Source organism: Lissotriton helveticus, chromosome 12 (genome assembly GCF_964261635.1).
Source record: "Lissotriton helveticus chromosome 12, aLisHel1.1, whole genome shotgun sequence".
Taxonomy (NCBI): domain Eukaryota; kingdom Metazoa; phylum Chordata; class Amphibia; order Caudata; family Salamandridae; genus Lissotriton; species Lissotriton helveticus.
In genome coordinates, this window is record NC_136073.1 from 87,018,305 (window position 1) to 87,032,774 (window position 14,470).

The 14,470-nt window shown below is 44.1% G+C and overlaps 1 protein-coding gene across 1 annotated transcript in view; it reads right to left on the reverse strand.

Moving 5' to 3' along the window:
• LOC144797891 (extracellular calcium-sensing receptor-like) overlaps positions 1 to 14,470 on the reverse strand; it is a 148,803-nt gene that overhangs the window by 88,024 nt on the left and 46,309 nt on the right. Inside the window, exon 4 of the mRNA XM_078668694.1 lies at positions 9,190 to 10,023. Coding sequence (XP_078524820.1) covers positions 9,190 to 10,023 — 834 coding nt within the window. The remainder of the gene's footprint in view (positions 1 to 9,189; positions 10,024 to 14,470) is intronic.

Genomic DNA, 14,470 nt, shown 5'->3' on the forward strand with positions numbered 1-14,470 from the left:
TAAACCAGCTCGATACAAACTTGAACCAGGAAATTTAAGATACACCTCTTGAACCCAATAGATTGACAAGGCACTCAGGGTACACTGAAAGATCAGGGGTGGTCCAGCTGCATACCCAAGTGTAGGATAGAGCCGACACATCCCCACATTGTTGTGTTTTTCCGGAATAGGAGGAGCTCGCAGAGACGCGACCGCGGAGCCCGCTGCCTGCTGCTGTAGGAGATGCCGGGCGATAGCTAAGGCGATAGCTAAGGCTGAGGCTCCTGAAGAGTCTAAAAACCTGCATAAACTTGCGGGGAGAGAGTCTAAGCCCCAGGCGAGTGCGAGTGTTACAGGCGGCAGGTGACAGGCGAGGCGGGGGGGGCTGCGCAGAGCCGCGGACCTGCCGGAGCCGATCAGTGCCGATCAGCCGACCAGTGCCGGATCCGCTCAGAGACTGGAGCCCAGAGACCACAGCAGAGCAGAGCAGCAGCAGTAGAGCCGCACGGAGACAGCACGGAGACAGCTGAGGAGAGACAGGGGGCTAATTAGAACAAATTGTCTATTCCGCCTGCACCGAGGCGAGGGTGGCAGGTGAGGCGGTCCACGGAGCATTTAGACCGCTGCAAGGAGAGACGCTGGGCCATTTATTTAACTGAGCATTTGTTCACATACCCCCCAACCTCGTCAAGTCTACATCATAATAATTACCACCAACCACGACTAGAGTCTTGATGGGGGGCCAAGGGGACGGCGAGATCCCAACGGGGGAAATGAGATCGGGAAAAATGCGACAACCCGTGGAGAACAAAAAATCCCAAAAAAAACTAAGAAAGACAACCACAGAACCCAATGCGTCATCAGGCATAGGGCCTGAATTAAACCCCAGGGAGAGGCTGGTATCTGCACCAACCCCTGAGTGAAAACCAGACACCACACGGAAATCTGGACTCCTAAATTTTTTTTATCTCAAGGACCCAATGGCGGCGATCTACGCACAGACCGCGGAGGTGGGTAAGTTACCGAGCCCCATCGCGCCATTGAACGCACCCTCCCCCCCGGGCCAATAATTTGCAGAATATGCCACATAGCGATACTGGGTGCGCAGCCCCCCCACCGGTTTTGGGCACTAACTGTCAAGGCAAACAAGAGTTAGTCATCGCCCAGGTGCATGGTTCCAACACACCCGCAGCCACAAATGAAACAGAGGGAGGTAACGCCGAAAAGAACACCACAGATAAATGCCTCGTGAAGGACATCAGGCCGAGCCAGAATAAAAGTGAGGCAATCATAGAGCCACCAGAGAACAGAGACCACGGAACGGCAAGCAAGAGCGAGCAGGAGACTAATACAGACAATAATAACCAATCCATCACATCTGGGCCAGAAGGAGACCCATGGTTAAAGCCTCTCTTCCTATCCAATGACTCCCAACTTGAGGTACTCTCAGAGAGAATTATTAAGTATATCGACTCACAAGGAAGAACGCCACGAGAAGAATACGGTTTTGACGGCCGACATCTGAGTCCGGTTATGCGGGTCTCAACCCCGCACGGCCTAGGGCCAAATAGTGACCAACAAAAAGGACGCATAATTGACAGCTTCATCATGCAGGCAAACCAACCACACCACGCCCATACTGACCCAATTACAATCTCATCTGGGAGCGCGTCGGACTTAGAGCCCAAGGATCCAAGTAAAACCCAAAATGCCGAGCCCGCCACGTCATGGACCCAACCCTTGCTAAGCACTCTAGACCAAGTAATAAGGGCGCTGAACTTCCAATCAAACAAAATGAAAGTCCAGATCGACCTCATCACTTTGATGGCGGGGCATATTTCAAGTATAAATACAAAATTGGACTCCCTTTCATTGCCCCTGTCAACTCAGGGGAAATTAGAGCCCAAACCCAGCTGGAGCAACCAACAACGAACCTGCGGATGTGAAAGTATCATTGAAAAGTTGGCAAGCCTCCCGGCCATTTTGATGGACATTTTAGGGGAAGTAAAACAATCCCGTGGCCACAGCCAGATGACAGAAACTAAGCCAACCCCGGAGAATTCACAAACACTCAAGAGAAATCTCACAAACGGCCCAAAGACAAGAGAACTAATAAAGGACCAAGTACCATTACCAAAGGAATGTGGCCCAGATAAAGGAGACCTAAACATTGAAGAAATTGAGTCATCCCACCAATCCACATTTTAGGAGCATCTAACAAAGAGACAAAGGAAAAGGGCAAGGAAGGCAAGGCTCAAATACAAGAACAAACAAAATACAGATCAGGGCAAAACTTTTCCCATCTTTAACACCAATACCCTCAAAGAAAAAAAATCCAACTTTTTGAATGGGCCGTCAGTGAGTGAGGAAATTCACCCAGACCGACTCGACCATCCAAACACTTCACTCATATTAAGGGGCGATGGCCCCTGGTCAGGAGCCAAATCAACCAAATCCCCATCCACAAGGGAAATCAGTAATACGCCCACAATACCGAACCATCAATCACAAGCTCCAGAACCGGAAAAAGAACAAACAAAGCCAAAACAGGGGGTCAAACAGGAAGGTACCGAGCAACATGAGCTTACCACAGCCCGGGTAAAAAACAGCTTGGATTCTAAACTTGACTCCAAAGAGGGCCGCAATGCCGGTACAAAAATTACTATTGAGCAACAACCATCTATCATATTGGAAAGTAATGCTTATGAACCTCACGGCCCAGCGGCAACACTCGAATTTCAAACAGCCTCAACCCCCATACGAATCACAGTTCTGGCAAAGGAACGCAAATGGTTGTTATTACGAAGGGAGCAAAGCACGGCCCAAACAAAGTTAATCAACTTAGCTCAAACCCAAAAAATAGCAAACCCATTTGAGGCGGTACAGAAAGCACAAGAACAACAACTAATTCTCCCCGTTCATGAGAAAATGCAACCTTGCAACCTACTACTTTATAAAACCGGAACATCACAAATGGAGCCAACCAATTACTCAGAGCTGTCCGACTTAAAGCTAACTTTTATCCCCGAATATGTAACTAGGGGGTCGCAGGACTTCTTAAATCGAGGCAACTTGCTAAAACTGTTTAATGAATTACCGGCTTTAAAAGAAATCAGTTCCCAGGACCTCAACTCTGTTGAAATTCAACAAAACGCTAACAATGGGGCCATCGAGGAAACAGTTACAACTTGGGCCTCAAAGGATTTGGTAGAAAGGATATATCTTGAGAAACCGCAGTTTGAATCATGGGGAATATCTATAATGCGACATAAGCGCCCAAGGTACCCCCATCCCCCACAATCAAAGACAAGTGTCCAAGACAAGGGACATGGGAGCAGAGGTCAACACACCTCTTGTCTACGTGGCGCCAGGGCTTCTACAATAGAGCCAACAAGCGTAAGTTGTAAAGCTCAAAGAAACGGTCTTCACCACGCAGATAGAATGGATTGGTCATGGATACCTAATGTCCTTGGCAATAAAGCTACCTAACCCAGATCCAAAATGCCCCTTAAACCAGAGCAACTAAATGCTCCCCCAGAATCTAACAAAGAATTCATCAGTTTCAATTTGTTCATGGAACGTGCATGGCTTTCGAAAAATGGCCCATGATAGTGAAACCTGAGTCTTTTTTCAACGACAAGACATCATTTTGATTCAGGAATCTTGGAAACTGCAATCAACCCCAGTCCAAGGTTTCCATGAACACCAAATATATGCAGAAAGACTCTCCATGCACGGCCATCCCCGCGGCGGACTATCAACTTATGTAACCCATAAATATAACTGGGCATCTGAGGAGATAGACGTTAGCCTGAAGTGGGCCCAAGTGATCAAAATCACCGAAGTATCGCCACCGGGGATTGAACCATGGAAATTGCTAATATTTAATGTCTACATCCATCCCGACAAAAAGGCACAAAAAGAAAAACATGCAACGTTATTGTCACTTATCAAGTCCATGCAAAGAACTTACTCGCAATACCCACTGGTAATTTCCGGGGACTTCAACAACGCCCTTATTGATCAAAACAAGGCGAAGGCGAAGATGACAGGAAATAGTAGTGGAAAAAATTAGCATCCAGATTAAAAGATCACGGTCTGGTGATTATGAATGGCAACACTAAGGGGGACATGCCGGCAGCGGTCACATACTTGAGCGGCAGGGTCCATTGAATAATCAACTACTCCTTAGTAAGCGATGAATTAATCCCCAACATCAAATCATTCCGAATAGAACATCGGGTAGAAAGTGACCACTTCCCACAAATACTAACCTTGATCATCTCACCAAGTACGGCGCCAACAACGACCGCACTTCGGCATCACGCATTAAAGTTCAACCTGAAAAAATTAAAATGGCACGGAGAGGGGTTGGGCAAAATTACGGACTCAGTAAAAGCACATATAGCCAATCTTGGAACTCATCAGGAAGAGGACCTCGTAATAAGCTGGGAGCAAATGATTAGAGTTCTGCAGCAAAAGTTCCCTGCAAGGGAAGGGAAGCACAGTAACCTCAACATCAAGAATGGTTCAATATGGACTTAAGAGCCAAAAAAAGAAAGGTCGCTAAGGATGACCGAGCCGTCGCAAGCCAAAAAACGTCGAGGCTAGTGGTAAACAAATCTAATCTGAGGGGAGCTAGGAACATCTACAGGAAGGCTTTGAGGGCCGCAAAGTATTCATACAAAGAATCTATTTGGAACAAACTGCTAATTGCGGGAAAACAACCTAATAGCAGGGTCTTCTGGGGCATCATAAACCAGCTTAACCAAGGGGCAAAAATCCTACAAGAAGCCGGGGTTGGAGCAGAAAGTTGGATCAGACATGTGCAAATCCTATATAGCAATACAGATTCAGGCTTCGTTAATGATTCAGGGGCAGTTAAAGCCAACACGGAAGAACCAAAAGGAGCGACGAAGAAGGACCATTGAAAACCCAACCAGGAAAAACCCCTGAAGGGGTCAACAGACCCAGTTGACTTAATCACTAAAACTGAACTAAGGTCTATAATTTCAAGACTAAAGTCAGAGTGTGCAGCAGGCCCAAACGGGCTACCGAACGCGATATTCAAGCATGACCCGGATCTGTGGGCAGAAATTCTAATGCCACTGTTCAATCGAATATACAATCTCGCTGAGATACCCGCCTCTTGGGAAGGAAGTATTATCCATTCAATTTTTAAGCATGGCGATCATCGCAATCCCGCAAATTTTAGACTGATATCCTTACTAGACGTAGAGGCTAAACTCTACGCCTCTTGCATCCTTTGTGAATTACAAGCCTGGATATCAGACACAAAGATTATGCCAAAATATCAAACAGGCTTCAGGCAAGGAATGGGAACAACAACCAACCTAACCTGCCTGTCTATCCTAACGGACCAAGCGATAACAAATGGCACACGGTTGTACGCCTGTTTCATAGACATCAAGTCAGCCTTCGACCGGGTAAACAGAGAGCGCTTGTGGAGCAAATTATAGAGTTGGGGGATGCCCTACCAACTTCTAAGAGCCATCAAAGCCCTACATCACCGTACCTGGGTAAGAGTGAAGTTGGGAAACGGAAGCAGTACCACCAGCAGCATCCAAACGCCCCAAGGCTTAAAGCAAGGCTGTGTATTAGCCCCTCCCCTTTTTAACCTTTTTCTCTCTGACCTCACAAGTGCGATCGAATCAGCAGATAACCACACTTGTTCACCATTCTTGGCAAATAACTCAATACATTACTTACAATATGCTGACGATATTGTACTATTGAGCAAGACACCAATTGGCTTACAAAGAGCTATTAATAAATTAACTCTGTACCTAGAACGGGAAGGCCTAGCACTTAACAAAGAGAAAACCAAAGTGGTCCGCCTAGTTGACCGGCAAAACCTAAAGTACAAATGGATGGCCCAAGGGGCACCAGTGAAAGAACAAGAGCACTATAAGTACTTGGGAATTACAATAACAAAAGGAGCAAATTATAAGGACCACAAAATAGCACTCAAAGCGAAAGTCCAATCCTTAATCTTCGCGTATCGCTCTCTAAAAGAAAAAATGGATTGCCCCAACTACAATCTCTTATTAAAAACAATGGCAGCACAGATTATGCCCACCCTATTCTATGGTTTAGTCACATGGTGTGGCAAGGAGGTGGACCTTTTAAATGAATTACAAATTAAAATTTATAAAGCGGTCTTCAATCTTCCTAAATCTGCTTCAGCCGCACAAGTCAGGCTTGAATTTGGACTGCAAAATCAGAAATTCCGGAGCATGAGCGGCTTCGTGAACTTCTGCCACAAACTTAGATCTGCAGATCCAGACTCCCTGGACTGGCTAAGCTGGGAGGAAATTAAAAAACGGGGGGAAACTGAAACCATGAACAATTGGGGAAAGTATCTGACATTCTGCATGGAAAAGCTAGAGCTAGAAGTCGTTTGGAAATCAGGGACAGATAAAGTAAGTTTAAAAAAATCAGCAAACGCGGCAGCAAAATGGAAATCCTTTTTTGAGGACAAAGAGTTACTGGCTAAACGGCGGCATGCCTGGACCATCCTGAACTGCTTCACAACCCCAAAAATACACGCATACTTAACATCCCACTTTAGTGGACATCTAAAAAAGTCTTTTACAGCCTATCGGATTGGGATGCATGTCACAAAGGATTTACTACCGTCCTGGAAATCACCACACCAGACGAATCAATGTCGCCTTTGCGGATACAAAACTGAAACACTTGTTCACCTTTTCTGCCTATGTCCGGCCCTGATAAGTCAGAGACGACTCTTATTGAAACCCATCTTCAATGCTCTAAACATTCGATCCTGTAGACACGCAGTCACAAGCTGGCTCCGTGGCTCCAATATAATTTTAGCATGCCGTGGAGTCAAATTCTTGGCAGTAGCAAGAAAACTTTTAGAATCAATAGAACAGGAGGACCATCCAGTTGGTGGGCAAACAGGGCCAGCCTAGCCCTAGGACCACAGAGGACCCGTCCCTAAACAAAACAAAAGCCGAGAGACAATAATTTTACCAAATTTTAATAAATTTTGTATTTTTATTTTATTATGCGAATTTTGTAACAATTTTAACTAATTATGCAAATAAAACTTTGACAATTGGCATACCCAAGTGGTCAAGGGCTTGAATTTCACCAAATCCGCAATTCACTTTAAAACTATATCCAAAAAGAGAGGTAAAAGAGGCGTGGCTACTGGGACTGGAATAAGTGATCTAATAAAAGAATCCCCAGCTACAATAAGTCTCTGGGTGTCAGCATAATCCCAGAGTTTGGCCCCAAAAAGTGCCGCACTTTGAGCCTTAGCTCGATAGGCCTCAAGATCAAGTGAAATACGTTGTGAGTAGGAGCGTTTATGAAACCAATAAATAGCACTGGATCTATGGGCAGGGCCGGACTGGGAACCACAACCGACCCTGGCAAAGTGCTCGTCCGGCCACCCGTTCCCCACTCGGGGGGTTGGAGGTGCCGCCGAGCTATTTTCCGGGGCCATTTTTCGGCCGATTTTAGTACAGCTAACCGGCCCCCACCCGTGCGTCGCACCGGGGGATTGCCCGGTGCCCACTAAGGTGCACCGGGCAAGTATCTGCCTTGAAACAAGATTATCTTCTGGTTGTTATGTTTGTGGGGTGCCAGGGAGTTTGCACAGTCTGCAATCCACTAGTTGACTTATTCAATGCTGCTGTTTAAAATGCCGGTGGAGGCCGGTTGGTTCATGCGTAGGGTATGGGCTAGTCCGATTCCATAATACTGGTCCAGCTACTGCTTGCCAGGCTGGCAGTGGCAGATTTTAACTGGCGAGGAATATTGATCTGGAAGTGAACAATGGCTGGTTGGTCCATGTGAGAGGCATGGTTGCAGTGATTTTGATGACTCTGAAGGTGATGAAGACGTGGTTGAGGGTGTGTCTGGAATAGTGTGTGGGTTTGTCAACATGTTACATGAGTATGAGATTTCCTAGGCTTTCGAGGAGTGTGGTTGAGCTGGGGTCAGTCCAGTCTTCCAGGTGGAGGTTGAGGTCACTTAAGAGGATATTAGGCTTTGGAGTCCATGGTGAGAGAGGTAACAAAATCTACGAATTGGTCAGTGAAACTTTATCTTGATCCATGCAGATGGTAGATGATGTTCCATTCAGGGTGAGGTTTGCAACAGCACCGTTCAACCTGCAGCATTGAGAAGTCTCACACTTTGTCAGAAACATTTGCATTCAGATGATTTAGACAAGGCCCTATCATGGAAAATATAACACATACCAAGGTCAAAAGTAGCCTCACTCAAGTGGAGTGATCAAGATGGAAGATAGAGGGACTTAAGTCTCATGTTCCTAGTTGATAAATAGATGGGTGCTATGAGGCATTCGGGTAGATGACCCACAAGCATGAACAGGGTTAACCTAGTCTCAAAATTGTATACAGTGGACACTGTACTCATTCTAGGCATGACACATCCCAGCTCTTTCTAGAAGGAATCCAGGTGAAGGGGCATTCTTTTGCGGCACTGCCTTGACAACGTTTTTTTTATCATGGAGTGCAATTTCCTGCCTAGCCCTACAACATGCGTTAGTGGACAGATGTTGACTGTAGAACAGCCATTGGAACACAGAAAGTAGTCCTGATATCACTTTTTACAACCAAGCAAACACTTCTAGCAACATGGTAGAGTTCAGAACCCCTAGCATTGCTGGATCGGTACCACCAGTTGTATCACATAGCGAGGATTGAAAAAAATCTCATATGAAAGTGGACTATGAATTAATTACAACATGGTGCATCTTATTGAATTTTTTTAACACCTATGCTGGTTTGTTCGTATGTCCAATATATTTGAAGTCTCTGCTGATATTGCGATCAGAAGAGAATATTTACAATGTTTTGGCAGAAGGGCCCATGGATCTGACCCATCAGTTTAGTGTAAGTAAACAAAATGTTGTCAAGTAAGTTCTTTCAAATTTGAAGGACTCTGCACTCTTGGGGATGGAGGGCCTAATTACTGTGATGAGGGAATTGACATTGTGTGCCTATCATTGAGTTGTTGAAGTTGATCCTTTGCAAGACATCAATAAATATATTATTGAATAAATCTCATGAAAATTGCAGTAGCAGAGACTTCTCATACCTAACTAAGTTAATATACATTTTAGTTATGTGGAAAAATCAAAAGATAATTGATAAATTATTGTTTACTTTTATCAGATTTCTAAGATCTTACCTGCCATGGTTTGAGACCCATGATATCTGCACAGGTCCTCAGACTGACAGGATCACCACTCATTCTACAGGAGTTCAGATCCTGTAGAGACAGTGCAATGGAATATACTGCATTGTAGATTTTATACGGAAGGCCATAATTGGTGACACCACTGGGATTTATTTGAAGCCTTTCCAACCGTTCTGCACCAGTGCACAGTTGAGTGACATTGTAGTGATCAGTTGTCACGCCTCCCTTATAATTGTGAAGTTTACAGCCAAATGTTTCTTCCCAGAACTCTCGTACAAATATATCATCTGCATTCTTCGAAGGGTGGATGCTGGTGAGATACTCTTCAAACCCTGGCATCTCTCCACTATAGATTTCAAACCCAATTGTGCCAGCGAGAACTTTTGAATATTTCTCCACAACTAGGAGTGACGAAGTTGACCAACCCTCTGTAGCGACAAAAACTTTCCCGGTCACATTCTGTCTTACCATCTCATCCATAACAGCTACTAAACTGCCAGCATTGGAGAAAATAACAATGGCATTGGCACTTGAGTTTTTGATGACTTGAACAATATGAAAGGCATTCTTGTCAGCTCTACTGGTGACAATGTTCTCAGAAAAATCAACACAAGCACCAGCCATGGCAAGCTCTTTTTGTAGGAGGTATAGTCCCTGTAGGCCATAGTCATCATCGTCGGCCAATAGGCCCACCCAGGTCCATTCAAAATGCAACAACAACTGGGCCAAACCCCTGGACTGAAAGTCATCACTAGGGACTGTTCGGAAGAAGGACAGGAATTGGTTGCGGTCACTCAGGAGTGGACTTGAAGCAGAGTAACTGATCTGTAAAAAACATACGGTTTTATCAAACAGCTACGTCATATAAGAAAATAATAAATGTATTTTAAGGTGATGAAGATGAAGATGAAGATTCAAGGAATTGGATCTGTCCTGGGTGTAGAATTTCAAATTGCGGTTGTTAAACAGTACCTAAAATCTAGCAATCAGTGTTGCGGGGGCCAAAGATGCCACACAGTGTGAGTACTATAATAAACGATTATTGCTGGATTCTTGTGGAAGCAGTTGCAAACATAATGCCACAAACCATATGCATATTTGTTTTGTTGTGTTATATAGGACACAACTATTGTACACTGGATGTTATTGTTACAGTTATGGAAGAATCATGCCTGAATTATACCCTGCTCTCCTACACACTCTCAGGATATTTTTAGTAGGCGAGGCAAGGTGCCTCTTTAGAGTAGTCAGCCCTATTTTTGTGGATTGATGATGACGTTTTTTAACTCTGCACACAGGACACTGCTGTCAAGTACCCACTGTATGTAGTTTGGTCTATATTTGATTGCTGGTCACCATGGATAGTGTCACTGTACGTCAAATGTTTACTACATTGATTGGAACAGCACTGAACTGTTCTTTTCAATTCAGATAGATGTTCATGGGCCCATACATCATGAAATTGGACAGGCTGAGCCCTCGGGATGGTAGTAGTAATGCACCATTCCATCCCAAAGGACTAAGGGGCATATTATCAAGGTCCAGTGTTAAAATTATCGCTGTTTTATCGGCAGGAAACTGCCGATAAAACGGCGATAATGGCCTTGATAATGCGTCCTTGTTAATCCCATAGAAGCCCATGTTAATCTCAGAACATTGGCTTCTATGGGAATTAACAAGGGCGTATTATCAAGCCCATTATCGCCGTTTTATCAGCAGTTTCCTAAATTCTGTCTACCACACTCTAAATTGACCTCTATATCTAAAGGTATGAAAACTGACCAGGTGAAAGAAGAAAACATGCCTGCCCAATGAGATGATATTAGTGGCCACAAAATGTCTTCTCCTCAGAGCTTTTCCCACCAATCTCTATGGCTTAAGCAGAACCTCGTCCATTAGCTAACCAGTTTGAGATAACTTTGTTAGATACCAGACCACAGCATAAGTTTCTCTTTCAATGGCACTCCACCTTTTTTCCAGTGGAAGTAACCTCCTGCTAATGTAGGCTTTGAACAGGCTGCGGGTACCGTTGTTGCAGCTGACTGGGGGCGGACTGCAAACCCCAGCCAGAGGAAGCTGCTGCCACCCTTTTCATGCCAGAAGGCACTTTGAAAAGGCCGCCTGCACCCGTCAGCGCCCAGAAGAGACTCGAGTAGGCCCACTCTCTGACTTCTGGACCTTGGACTTTGGAATCTAGAAACAGTGAGTGGTGCTATTTTCGATGTATACCACTTGACTTTGTGGCCTTTCAGCCTGCTGGGATGTACCCCTTTCTTTGTAGCCTGCCAGCTTGTAGCCTTGACCTAGCCAGATTTTTTGAGGATGGGGAAGAGAAAGGCAGAAACCTCTAAAGGGACTGAAAAAAGACATAGAGCTAGCAATAGCATACTGACATTCTTAAATCAAGCTGTGGGGGCGCTCTCGGGTGAGATTACTAGTGCCGAAATAGAGCTGGCTGTTAATCATCGTGTTTTATCGCATATATAGGGGCGCAAAGCAAGGCAGTTGCTGCTCCTGTCAACATTACTACTAGTGCATCTCTTCCGCCTGCTTCTTAGTTACAAGATCCTTTGACCAGCTCTTCAAGCTCTCCCAGCACCCAGGCTGTACAGCATATTGATCAGGAAACCAATGTGGGATCACACTGCTTCACCTCCCAGCGGGTCGCCCCTGAGCATTGTGGTCAATGCAGTTCACCAAGCGTGTGTGCTTGCAGGATTGTCTTGTGTAATTACAAAGTTGTACTGGCCATCTCTATGCACGTGTTTCTGGATCATTATCCGTCGTCAGTAGAGATTAGGCATCAAATATTTGGGGTTTCTGAGCAGTCCTGTACAGCCTATTGATAGTAATGCTATACTGAAATGCTTCGATAAGCCCAGTAAAATGGGTGCTTGATGTAAAACATCTACTCCGGCACAACCTCTTTCTCCAAAGTCAAGCAGGAAGACCACAACTGGCCTTAAGAAGATTTCAGCTATATCTGCTTCCAATATAATTACAGCTCCTGGGCAGGACACAACAGGGGGCTCTCTTATGGCATGCTTGAAAAATCTTGAAACAAAGATGCTTGTGGCTCTAAATGATTTTGGCTCTCGAATATCTGTACTAGAGGAAACAGTTAGGTCCCTAAAAGGGTCTGTGGACAATATACAACTAAGTATTAGAAGCCACCCCATGAATCTGTGAGAACCATGTCAAATACAGGTCCTAGAATTCCTCTTAGAATCCCTCTGAGCGAAGTTGCTGATAACTTAGGAGCAGGAGCATTCCCCTTGTCCAAGGCTCAGGTTCCATCTGGAATCTCAATACCCATGCCTTCGAGCATCTGTAATCATCCTCAATTTGCTCCCTCTTGCATAGCCGGGGATATTCCCGGTCGGCTAACTTCAGTCCCAGCCAAGGGCGTGCTCAAAGGAATCATTCTAATTTAGGGCCGGCAGCTCCTAGTACATCCCAAAATCTTCATTTGGTGGATCACTCTTCTGATATTAACATCCAACTATCTCTGGTGGTCACCCAGTATATTGTTGTATACTCATCTTTATAAAGAATTTGTATAGAAACGCAGGAGCTAGAGTTAGATACGGGCCAAAAGGAGAGTGCTCGCCAAGATTCTCCATATATAGAGGGGTTAGGCAGGGATGTATATTAGCCCCAATGCTTTTCTCCCTCTACATAGACGCAATAGGAGATCATTTTAAAAACTTCGAATGCGATTATCCCAAGGTGGCAGGCCAATCAATCCCTATCTTGCTCTATGCCGATGACGCGGCTATACTTTCACAAACTAGAGTGGGGTTACAAAAAGCAGTCACGGCATTCAGGGATTTCATGTACGATAAAGGTCTGAGAGTCAACATTAAGAAAACCTACTCAATGGTCTGTAATAAAAAGATAAACAAAAGATCATGCCCCATTCATATTGAGGAGCAAAGACTAGAGACAGTGGACAATTTTACGTATTTGGGCATTCCTGTAAATCGACATACATCTTGGAAGTCGGCAGTTATAATGAGAAAACTTGCCCTTGTTAGAGCTGTTGGTGGGCTCAGAGACTTTGCCGGAAGAATAGGTGGGAGGCCTGTTAAACAGCTAATTATTTTATATAAAACAAAATGTATTTCAACAGCTATTTATGGGGCTGGCCTTTGGGGCATCGAAAAAAACATTACCTCTATTCAAATTGAGGAAAACAAATTCCTAAGGTATTTATTGGCAACACCTAAATCAACTTCCGTATACATGATGCATATTGAGTTAGATTTATCATTTATTTCTGATTTAATTAAAGTGGAACCCCCACTTTTGTGGCATAAAATCTGGACCACTACTGAAACAGACTTAAATCGCGAAGTGATACGGGACATTCTCAAACAGGAGGGGGTAAGACATACGAAATGGCTGGTCTATGTTAAAAACTTTTTTGTGGAAATTGGTCACCCAGAGTACTTTTCTGATCCATTGACCTTGGTTTCTATATCTAGAAAAAACTTAAGAAAAACTCTATTGGATCACTTGGAGTCTAAAAGATGGAATCATCAAAAACAAAATACAACTCTCCAGGCGTACCAAAGGGTGATGCAGCACAAGGGCCTCCAAGCATACCTGTCTACAGATTTTTCTTGTTATGCTTGAATGCTTCTTGCCAGATTTAGACTGGGCTCTTTTTTTCGTCTTATAACTTTTCCAGTAAGAAGTGATTGGTCTCGAAATCTGAGTTTTTGCCCATGTGATGATACCTCTGTACAATCAAATATCCATACCATCCTATTTTGTACTTATTACGCGATTCCCAGGAAAACATTATTAAAACCCCTACTAAACAGACTTGCAAGGATGCGTATGAGCGCTTACAGACGCTAGAGGATAAAGAAGTTATAGGTATCATGGAACAGTACTTGAAGTTGTTGATCAAATTTAGGAAATCTCTGCAAGGCCCTACCTAAATATGCTGTTTTTTAGATTTCTTCTTTTTTAATTAACTTTTAATCATGCTAAGATTGGTTCTCCTGATCTTGCTTTTTAAATGGTAATGATTTCTCCGACACACTTTTCCATTTCTATTTACTTATTTTAATGAATTGATCAAATTGTTTGTTTTAAATTATTTCTGTAATTGTATGCTTGTATGATATTTTATGAAATATCGAATAAAGCTTATTTGAATTTGAATTTGAATTTATTGTTGTATTGATGGATGTACCTCCTTTGAGGAAGAATGCACAGGTAAACTATGCTAAGCTTAAGAAATATGTGGTCCACTGGCTGT